The sequence below is a fragment of the Perna viridis genome, chromosome 5 (assembly GCF_037379345.1).
Source record: "Perna viridis isolate PV_CMFRI_1.1 ecotype Kerala chromosome 5, ASM3737934v1, whole genome shotgun sequence".
Lineage (NCBI taxonomy): Eukaryota > Metazoa > Mollusca > Bivalvia > Mytilida > Mytilidae > Perna > Perna viridis.
This window is the reverse complement of record NC_142449.1, coordinates 10,084,855-10,096,814: the sequence shown is the minus strand read 5'-3', so window position 1 is coordinate 10,096,814 and position 11,960 is coordinate 10,084,855. Positions and strand designations below refer to the sequence as shown.

Sequence of the window (11,960 nt, the reverse complement as noted above, 5' to 3'; positions counted from 1 at the left end):
TACTGTATATGTTATTTATCTATAATAGATGACCGATATAATATTGTATTGTACAAATTATTTATTTATTATGTATGAAAATAACATTATTACATAAAAAAATCAATTGATTCATATCATAAAAAAATACTTAAGTGGCATTGAACATTCACGACCACCCCAAAAAACAAGGGAAAAAATCCACCCCCTCAAATAAAAAAAAAAATAATAATAAAAACAAGAGCAAACAAACAAACAAAAAATAATGATAATAAAAAATAAAAGAATTAACGAAGAAATATGAACGAGAGTAGTCAGTTGTATTATCTTTTTTCGAGATTATACTACATTAGATGATGATCCAACTCTGATGGTAATAAAGCGTATGGGGCAGCTCGCCCACAAAATTCCAAACTGAAATGCTTACCATCGTTCTTACTTTAACACTACAACTTCATTTTCAATTGAGACAATTTTATATAAGTCAAAATTACTGCAATAGAACCCAAAGTGACCTTTCCTTATCCACAAATATTTTAAGGAAAAACTGGAGTGACAATTTCTCTAGTCTATGGTAATGCTTTCGTTTCAATGGTCATGTCTTCGCGTCAATGCTGGAGTGATAACCTCTCGAGCGGAAGGTAATTGTTTCGCTTCTTCAATGTTGGAATGATAACTCGATGCCACGGTCATGGCTTTGCGTCAATGCTAGAGTGACTACCTCTCGAGGTCAAAGTCTTGGTTTCGCTTCTTCAATGATGAAGCTACGACTGGAGCATTCGGCCATGGCTTTGCGTCAATGCTGCAATGACTGCCTTTCCAGCCCAAGGTAATGATTTCGCTTCTTCAATGATGGAGTGATAACTCGAGGCCACGGTTACGGTTCGGATTCAATGATGATGTTTACATGAAATGAAATGAAACAAGAGTGACAAATTATCGTTGTGAGTACCATGTAAAGTAATTGACTGTTAGGAGAACCGAATGTAAAACTGATACAGATAAAAAAGGCTTAAAAGTTTTGAATTGACAACACATTATTTATGCATGCCATTATTAATAAAGGGTCAGTAGATAGTTTTCGTGTTTTTTTTTGTGGTACCAATAGCTATTTTTTACCAAGTAAATGATACATGTAAATGTACTTGCAATAGTAAAAACATTTTCCCAAGGTTGATTTCAAACACACGTTCAATCATTTATGTAAAGACCGTAGATCATTTCTCGATGAAATATCGTCACATAAAAAATGTCATTCATACTTATATATACATTTATGTCGACTAAGAACTTCTTGTGAAAATGATACAAAACAAAAATATGATGAAAGTATTTGTTTTGTTTTTAGTACTGGCGAATTTCTTCACAACCACTAAAGGTAAGGACGTAATGTTTATGATAAGGAACAATAACTTAATATTTATGATGTCTTATTGACCAGTAAGTCTGAAAAATATCGATTGCTTATTCTTAGATGTGTGCATACAGCATGCAAAATGAATACCTAAGAATGAAAGTTCTGACATATATTTCAGTAAGTGTTAATATTGAAAACAGTAGTGGGATACTATATAAAGCTACAGAGAACATTGATAGAAACTATCAAAGCATATCATAACAAGCACTATATTCAATAAAGAAGTGACTTTTGTTTAAAATCACGGAAACAACGAAAAAAGTGGCTGACGACCAATGACACTTGTAATAAAGCCATTCAGGACTTGGATTTTCCTTATAAGAAAAAAAAATGATTTAACAATACGTTTGACTTATTGATGAATATAGATTTTAACCCATTATTACAAAAGTATGAAAAATGTCACAGCTGATCGCAGTTTATCAAATACCCGTTAATTACTAAACATTTTGCAGATTTACAGTAATGATTTCAGTTAATATTTATACTGCAGGTACTTTCACGATAATACTACGTATTTATGACGTTCACAATTTTGCAACGGACTTAACAACCAGTGAACAGTTATTTTTCCACCTACAACTTCTAGATGTTGACTATTCAGACTTACAATGTGGGCTAGAGAGAAAAGTTTGCCAGATTTGCTCAATGTACAAAGTAAAAGAACTGCGACAAAGTTGTGTTTCAGACAATGCTTTCTGTAAAAAATCATCTTGTTCTGTTTCTAGTCATGTTGAACGAATCATTAATGATGAAGTAGTTAGTTTTGCCAAGAGACATTTTAATCAACGTAATATAAAATGGTCAACCTTGTTGCCAATGCTTTCAGATACACTATGCAGGTACTGTTCTGAAGTCCGATCGATAAATCGAAAAAGAGACTGTAAGAGAAGGCATTGTCAGTCCAGACTGTAGAACCAAATATCGTGAAAGCACATTTCACTTGCGTGTTGTTTAGCATGCTTTAATGATATGCTTTTCTGTTAAAAGAAGGAACTATACTTAAAAGTTTTATAGCAAATCTGTTACAAAGTGCATTGCAAGTTATCATTTAACCTGTTTATAAAGGAGAGGTATAAATTCTGAAGGTGTTTTGAAAACATAATATATATAACAACAGTTTATTATCTAAGCTTCTATAAATTTGAAGATGCTTATTAAACATACTGCTTCTAACAAGAATTTTCTGAGTTTGATGTTAAAATGTTGGAATTTCTGGTCGACAATATTCTTGTCGAGTTTGAAAGACTCAGAACAAAATGTGCACTACTCTCTGTTTTTTATTTAATGAAGCTAAGATTTATTAAGTTTCCGATAAAAAGATGATTCTGTTGTGAAGATGATATGGTATCTCTGAATTATAGTACTTCTACTTTCCAGGAAAGAATTACATCCCATCTTTTGCTAGTGAACGTAAGTAGCAGTACATATATATTCAGACACTGCTTATGATACAGGTGATTCATGATGTAGAAAGACCCACCGAACAAGCAATGTTTTTTTTCTGTCTTCAGATGCTATATTTTACGGTAACGTTAGTCTTTTTGGTATTCAGATCTGCACTTTTGAGAAAATCATACATTCATCTCACACTAAAATTAACCAAATGAAAGCAAATATGGAATGAGAACTCTTGCAAAGTACTAATTTTATGTACAATCTATATAAATTTAATCTCAAAAGTGCAAACAAGACTGATTATGTGGTCTGTTACTGATTCTGAATAGGAAATAAAAGTAAAGATGGTGGGTTTTTGACTTGCATGAATCACCTCCTGTCAGTTTTTATAAAGACTGATACTTAATAGTATAGAGGTAACTGGATACTGAAATGTCCTTCTGTTATGTTTCGTCAGTATTGTTTGCTGACATTTATTCCACTTTCCTTATATACAAATATGACTCCAAGACACGTTCAATACATTTCAAAATAAATATTTCCAAACTGTGAATATTAATCAATGTGGTGAACATGTTTTCAACAAACAAACGACAAACCAAGGGATATAAATTAGTGTAGCTCTTCAAGGTGATCCGCTTCATCACGGTGACGAGATTTTAAGCAGTTGCTTTTAAAAATGGAGAGTAAGATCCATATCAGCAAATATACAATTTGTTGGCCAATGGACTTTTCAGCTCGCACACTAGGAGATTGTGTCACCATAAGGGAATACTGAAGAGATATGATTCACAGTTTCGTACACTAAATTGACCAGGTATAATCAAGTAAACTATATAATGAAAAGTGAATCTTCAATTGTGGATAGTACATCATTTGTACATAGATAGTTGAAATACTTGTAAAGATAAAAAGGTGTAAAATGCATGTTTTAAACTATCCGAAAGATTCATGCCCTCACCCGACCAGGTCTCTCAGGTCCTCACTGGATTGGTTCTCTTATCTTTACTATCTGGTTCTTCAACAAAATGCATAACTACACACGAACTTTAAGAATTAAAACCATAAACAAATCAGGAGAAAATGTTACACTTATTTAATTGTATTTTTACAACAATATAATCCCTGCCCACTTTCCCTGACAATTTGAAAGTGCCTGATAGTTCAGAAAATCTGTTTTTGCAGTGAAATTTTGGAAGACTTCCAAAGTTTTCATTAAACGGTAATTTTTGTCCCCTATTTCATCATAGCTCAGGTTTTAATGAAAACAAATATTATCATGGGTCTCCATAATTCAAGAATTTAATAAATATATACATTCTATAAAATCATGTACATGGGCATATCGACAGAGTGCAATCTAATTCCCCTGCAAAGAATGAGTAAATTATCATCCGTCCCAAAGATGGGTATACACATTCATAAGTTTAATCTGTTAAACTCTTGCCATTCGGATATTGCATAAGACGTTGTGTAAATTAGACCCTATTCGTGTATGAGTGGACTCACACTAACAAGTCCATTTGAGTAATTTTGTATTAACATATCTGCCTCCGACAAGAATTTTATAATAGGGTTATTTTCATCAACTTACATAATGTGGAATATAAAATACTACCCGAGAACTGCTGATAAAATATAATGACTTAATTAAAACCACAATCATATAAGTTGCTAAAGTATTCCAAAAAGAGACAACTTAATTGTTTGTGACTCCGTTTTATAACTTATTATTTATTACTTGAAATATTGAAGTTTGCAAATTTTTTAATGTTTACTAGTCTAAGTATAAACTTATGATGCCATAGGCTTCATAGTTGAAAAAAATAATAAATGACGAAAGATAAACATCAAGATAAAACATTGTAGAGATATGACAAACTTAACATGTTTTGATTTAAAAATACCAAAAACATCATAAATTACATGAATTATCATCGGTCATTTCTTAAAGTGGATAAATACCATCATTATCATTCATAATTTGGAATATTAGGATGAATTACACATTCGTCATTAATCTCAATATTTATACTCATTCAGCCAAATATCAATATGCGTCTATGTTTTTAGTCTCAAAAAGTTCCTGTTAGTACAAATATGCAATCACAAAGTATAATTGATTAAAAATATAAATTGTTGATGATTTATTTAAACAAAAACTACAGCTATAGTAAAAAATGTTTGAAGGATTGGTTAGATTAGTAGTTTTAAACCCAAAGTGTTTGTTATGGAATATGATACATCACAATTTTTACACAAAACACAAACTGTTGAAACATACAATGGCACATCTATCAACATATATAAAATTCAAAATAAATTTATCACGTGTGTGATTTTTTAAAGAGAGCTTTCGGGAAAGAGGGATCTTATATCAATGGATTATTTGAAAACAACTATCATTTTTTTGTTTTTCATTTCGTTTAACAATGGAGGTATGTACAATATCTATAAAGAACCAAATTAAACTGACCTTATTGACATTAAACAAGTGCATGAAGTTTGTTTTATAAAGTGTCATAAGTTTGTCAAGACCGTATCATTAGCAGGCAAAAAAAAAAAAAAACCCCACATTGTTATCATATTTTAAAGCCATTAACATTTAAAAAGTGGCATAATCGGAGAGAATAAAACCCAGGTATAAAACAAAATAAATTGATTTTAGTGGTAGCATTTGCTTGAACAAGTATAGAGAACCAAGATATTGACATAACAGTAATATTCTTTCGCTATTTGGGGTAATAACAGGGTACATTAGTAGGGCAAGGGTCTTATATTTCTATTGAAAAAACAATCTTGTTACACATTATCAAGTGTAAAACTATTTTAGCCGTGTTTGATCACATGTTTAATGTGTAATAAACTTCCCATGTGATATAAATTTGGAAATTTTACTCTTGGGCTTTCTCCGACAAGACGTCGCAACATGAACATCGATCCGCCAATTGCAAAATTTAAAATTCATGTTAAAAATACCAATTAATTATTGAGAAAATCTAAACAAAAAAAAATAATAAAATAAAAACACTTGAAGATCTAACCCAAATTCGGAACAAGAGTTCTGCGGATCTGTTAAATCTTGACTTTCGTCGGCACTCGTGTTCGCACTTTCCAATTAATCCTTTTATTATCTTGTACTTGTAATAAGGGTGTCCTATTGATTTCAACAGAGACATCAGATGAGGATGATGAAAGAGTTTACAGAAAGCAAGAGTATATTCACCCAATTGCTATACCACCCCCGCGTAAACAGGAGTATATGGCACCAGGTTTTACTGCATTGAATGCTGTAGGAGTGTTTAACGGGCGCAATAGCCAGGCAGACTTGGCTTCATATACGGTGTTACCGAGGAAATATATAAAAAGTTCTGTAATACCATCTGTGTATATCGCGCCAGGATTTTCTGACGATGACTTTCGAAAGCTTGAAAGACTTAGAACAGACTCATATCAACCGCTGTATTCGTTATTTGATTTTCACTGGCAAAATATGTTTGTTTGACGATTTCAGATCACATGTTTTTTTTTAATCTAGTTTATCAACAATAAAAATGTACTACACTGAATAAGTCTGATGTGTCTATGTGCAAGTGGAAAGATAACTATTTTGTGATACATTAAAAATGACCCTTTTTCTGAGCATTTTGAATGATATTTGTATTTTTGTTCGGATGGGATACGAGAAAAAAAAATCTTCCCATTGAATATAATACTCCGCTTTAATAGTATGCTTTCAAGTATTTTAGGTTTAAAGTAATAAAATAAAATCATACTGGTATGAAAAAGTAAAATGAAACTAAATATTAGTCCGAAAACTCGAATACAAGTGTTACCTAGACGTGTAAAACGATTGGAATTCAGCAAAAAATGTACAGGTATAATTGAAAAATAGAATTTAAGAAATGAAATAACAACAGCTTTTACTAGCACAAATTAATACAAAAAGATACAAATACAACAAAAACAACTCCTCTGATATTTGCTGTCATTGTAATGTTTTCTTGGGAAGGCTAAACATCTTACAAAAACGTTATTTGTATAAACATTTGCTCATTAGTTATGTTGGTCACTTCAAAAAGTGTCAGATTTTGAATCAATGTCCATTTTACCACACACGGCTTGCACCTTGCAATAAGCAGGCACTGCTTATATCAATAATTTAGATGGTTTTTGCTGCTCATTTCTGTGTATAAATTGTTTTTCGTCAATTGTCAATTGGATGTGCACGTAGTAATTTGTCCATGGCTTTTTTCTCGTTTGACACTTCAGCACCCACCTAAATTGTCTTGTATTTAACCGTCTTTACATATTTTTCTTATATTTATAGTAAATGGAATCACTGGAAATTCACACAACACACGAAAAAGCAATATATAATGGAATAAACATAACTTGTGGTTTACGAAAGCAATCATTCACTAAATAGAATATCAATTTTCAATTTTAGATATTTTTCAAAGAAGCTAGACGTTTCACCTGACATTCAAAGTGGGTTGTGACAAATTATGAAATATTGTTTTAATGATTGAAAATGAACATCAACGATTTATGCAAACACTAGAAAAATAACAAAGTACGCCTTGTGGTACATGCATAATAGGTCGAACCAGATAAGAAATTTGAATACTGCAAATAAATTTTTGCCTTTATTAAAAAATCAATAGTCAAATGATAAGTGTTTCTTTTGTATTTATTGATAATCACGACAATTTTTAGCTCGAAGAAATCATGAAATGTTTCTTTTCTTTATTCTCAAGCTACAGCATTAGTATGAATACTTAAACATCAAATAAGTAGACCAAGACTGTAACCGCTGGATAGATATTTACTACTTGTGAAGATTGCACCAAACTTATTTACACATTTTGTCCAGAGGATAAATATTATGAACAACCTTGACTAGTAGACTAAAAAGAAATCTGGAACATCAACATGATTAATGAAAGATTTGTTTGTTGGGGTTTAACGTCCGAGCAGCAATATTTCAGCTATATTCAGACGATATTAATGAAAGAAAGACAATTTATGTAAAACGTTTCAGAACTAAAACTAAGTGAAAACATCCCCCCATTTAAAAACATAAGTTTCGTGTAACACTCTAAACAAGATTTTTGTGAAAAGATCTCCTAAAGGGGAATATCCAGTTAGTATTCACAAAAATTTTGCAATGTTATCTCGATAATTTACAATATCTTGAAGTATATTATGTTATGTTTGTAAATTTGAGTGAAAGTTTTATTCAAGTATCGAAACCGTACTTAAATACAGAAACAAAACGGACATATATCAACATGCTTCGGCTAAATGCTTGCAAAATAAACAGATTTTAATAAATGTAAAACCAAACTATACTTAAACCTTGGAGTAAAGATTCTTTCCTTCAAGGCGGAGTTGGGCATACTTTAGCAATTAGCAAAATGCAATAGTAATCACGACTATTGCTTTGCTGAATGTTTCTTTCTCCATCTTGCCGAGTCTTTGTCACATCAATATCGAGGATTGAATAACTTAAGGAGGTGGACTTAGGGTAAGGGATATAACTCTTACAAATCATAGGAACTTTTGTGTAAAGCATTTTACGTCAGTCTCATGTAGGCATCTAATTAACTTGGACTGATTTAATTCTGTTTCAAATGAAAGCTTGATAGACTTTGGTGATATTGAATATGATGCAAACATATCACTGATTTCAAGAAATATGTCCCTTACCTTGGGTTTACCTCCTTAAATACTGATACGTTTTCATATTTAAAATATATATAAAAAAAATGTACTAGATAAACAAAATGTTCAGTGAGAGTATATATTTAATTTGTAGTAAATCGAACAACGAAACCGTAATAATCTTATGATGATTTTAGTATCAATTCTTGGAATGTAAATTTAACATTCCAGCAATGTGATACGCTTCTGTGATTTCTAGAGGATTAATATTCTTTTTTTCCCAAATCATTTATCATTTACGCTTATTATAGATAGAGACAAATAGGGAAATTATATCACATATTTTTTCAAAAATTTAAACCGTTTTTCCTTTTTTTTCTCTTTGTTGAACAACCTCATAGATTTATGACCAAACAAGGAACTGTTTTCCAGGTGTATCACAGTATATTGAACGGAATAACTAGAAACATTACAGAAGGAAAAATTGCGAAAAATGTTAAATTTTTTCTTAATATCAATTGCCTACATCCTGTTGTGTTTTAATCAACCTTCAGGTAAGTTATTCGATTTACTACAAATGAAGTCTGTACGATTTTAACATTATATTTTCATGTTTCATGAAATTAACAATTTTCATCGTTGTTTGTATGTTGTTCTCTCTATTCAAACTTTCGTTGGTAATTATGTATGAATAGACAAACTAAGTTTTCGAAATAATTGTTTTTCTTGATATTGCAGACAGCATATTTCATTTCGGATTGTTTATCTTTTTTCAATACATGTTTATTTTTCTACTAAACTTTGAAAATAGTCGGAGTTTGTTTCCCTTACAATGAATCCAAGTTCTGGAAGATTTATATAAGTTATTTTGACTGCATGTAATTCTATATAAAGTAACCCTTTAATGGTTTCCGAGTTCTCTTCTTTTCTTTAATTTTTTAAGACATTTTCATATTCGGAAAATTTAAATCATATTCTTATATCTTACAGGATCACAAAAAGTTTTGACAAAGTTTTTTGTTCCACCAGAAGGATTTCACCCTCCATACAGGTTGCCAACTACCAAGACCGCAACAAAAACAACTGCAAAACATGCTGATCTATCGAAAAGCCACGATTTTTCTCCATTTCCTGCACAAACTACCATGACAAGAAAAGATCACCATAACGTACTTGATTTACCTGATTCAGCAACACCAAACATTAAATTCATTGGTTCTTCTAAAACCAAACGTAGACATTCATTAATAAAACCAGAACTTAGGGATTTCATCACTAAACAAGTGAAAAAGACGAAAACTCCGACACCAACACGATTCATTGGCCGTGTTGACAAACAAGTAAATCCCTTGCAGAAACAGGATAATAAATTAAAGCAACATCATCCATATGGAGATAACGATGCAATTGGGTGGCCTGCTTTCGACAAAAAGAAAATCGAAGGAAGTGAAAAAGTGACTAAAAATGAAAATGAAGTAGTACAGCAGGATAGCGATTACTTTTTTATGCCAGAAGAAGAAGCCGAAATGGAATTCACTGCACCAGGATTTGATCTCAAAAAGGAGAAAATTGAGCCTACATTTGTTGTTCCTGCGGCATCCATACCAAGATTTCCTTCACACTTTTCTAATGCTAAGAGAAATATCATTCCATTCGTTCCCCCACCTAACAACTTTGGTTATCGGTTTCGAGGCCCCCTGCAAAGAAGGTTCTATGGAAAAACCCTAGATGATTTGACAAGATCAATAGTACACGTTGCTTGCCCGGATTGTAAGATAAATTCGATCCACAGAGTGGAGGATAAGTGTAGAGGGGGAATCTGTCAGACAGAATACAAAGTGTATCGAAAAGTACTTAATCTGTAATACTAACACTATACAAAGTAACTACTTACTTACTTCAAGCACTTTCTCTTAGTAGAACTGGCTACCACGATGCTGTAAAACACAAAAAAAAAAACGCAGAATATTTTACAATTATGATTTGTGAATATTTATCATGTAAACAATGATATGCCGGAACCAATAAAAAAGAAACGTTTGTTCTTTTTTCTTTGTTAAAAGATTGTATCATTCCTAATTAGAAAATAAAACCGAGACACAAAAATATATGTACGCTTTCAATAAAAAGTATTGATGATAATAATTCAACACTTTAAAAAAATTCAGAAATTTACCGTTCGGAGGTAATCATTATAGACAAAAAAATCTGCTAATTGGAAAGTATGAACGAGAGTATTAATATAAATAAATTAGTATAAATAAGGAATATTACTAGGGAGTGATTGACTCTCTCTTTATTTATATATGAACCAAGAATTTCAGGCAAAACACCAAAAGAAATACTCGACATTAACTATATCGAAATGGCGAATACTGCATTTGTTTATTTCATATTGCAATGCCTATGTTGAAATGGCAATCAAGCAAAAACAGAAAAAAAACGTAACGCACACACACACACACACACACACACACACACACACACACACACACAGCAAAAACAAAATTGTGAGCCATTATTACATGATTTCATAGTCTTGCCTGATTGTAAGCATCGCAGTTTTTCTCTATTGTGTGATTCGTTTATCGGATTGAAATAAATTCAAGAATAAAATCCCATGTATTTCTCAGATATAGACCAGTTTTGTTTAAATATTTTTCGAGTAGTTAAATTAGGTTTTATTGTATTATAACTTGGACAAGTCATTACAAATGTGTTTACCATTATCATTAAGGAGATGTGTCATCCAGGTTAGTTCCTTTCTCCTTTCTCATTAAGAAGTTGTGCCATCCAAATTCTTTCCTCCTGTATCATTAAGAAGGTGTGCCAACCAAGTTAGCTCCTTCCTCCTTTATCATTAAGGAGGTGTACCATTCAAGATAGTTCCTTTCTCCTTCATCTTTAAGATCAACCAGGTAAGTTCCTTTTTCCTTCATCATTAAGAATGTGTTTCAGTAAGATAAGTTCCTCCCTCCTTCACCATTAAGAATGTGTTTCAGTAAGGTAAATTCCTTCCATCTTCCTCCTTCATCATTAAGAATGTGTTTCAGTAAGGTAAGTTCATACCTCCTTTATCATTAAGAATGTGTTTCATTAAGGTAAGTTCATTCCTCCTTCATCATTAAGAATGTGTTTCAGTAAGGTAAATTCCTTCCTCTTTCATTATTAATAATGTGTTTCAGTAAGGTAAATTCCTTCCTCCTTCATCATTAAGAATATGTTTCAGTAAGGTAAGTTCCTTACTCCTTTATCATTAAGAAAGTGTTTTAGTAAGGTAAGTTCATTCCTCCTTCAACATTTAGAATGTGTTTCAATAAGGTAAGTTCCTCCCTCCTTCATTATTTAGAATGTGTTTCAGTAAGGTAAGTTCATTCCTCCCTACTTCATCATTCAGGAGGTATGTCATTAAGGTTAGTTCCTACCTTTTTTGTCTTGTTCATGTGATTATTTATATTTCGTGAACCTTTCTCTGTAGCACTGAATGTTGCTTATGATG

At 31.7% G+C, this 11,960-nt stretch overlaps 2 protein-coding genes and 1 long non-coding RNA gene across 3 annotated transcripts; 2 read left to right on the top strand and 1 right to left on the bottom strand.

The window, feature by feature from the left end:
* On the bottom strand, positions 1 to 11,612 carry LOC148615921 (uncharacterized). The gene is made up of 2 exons (XR_015922087.1): positions 11,186 to 11,612; positions 1 to 10,398 (listed from the first exon to the last, which is right to left on the bottom strand). It is a non-coding gene; the product is annotated as an uncharacterized LOC148615921 (long non-coding RNA).
* Positions 5,123 to 6,299, top strand: LOC148615923 (uncharacterized). Its single transcript, XM_088582550.1, has 2 exons — positions 5,123 to 5,232; positions 5,968 to 6,299. The coding sequence occupies exons 1-2, from the start codon at positions 5,175 to 5,177 to the stop codon at positions 6,297 to 6,299; spliced, it is 390 nt and encodes a 129-aa protein (XP_088438676.1). The 5' UTR covers positions 5,123 to 5,174.
* On the top strand, positions 8,879 to 10,502 carry LOC148615922 (uncharacterized). Its single transcript, XM_088582549.1, has 2 exons — positions 8,879 to 9,015; positions 9,452 to 10,502. The coding sequence occupies exons 1-2, from the start codon at positions 8,955 to 8,957 to the stop codon at positions 10,324 to 10,326; spliced, it is 936 nt and encodes a 311-aa protein (XP_088438675.1). The 5' UTR covers positions 8,879 to 8,954; the 3' UTR covers positions 10,327 to 10,502.
* Positions 11,613 to 11,960: the final 348 nt, after the last annotated feature.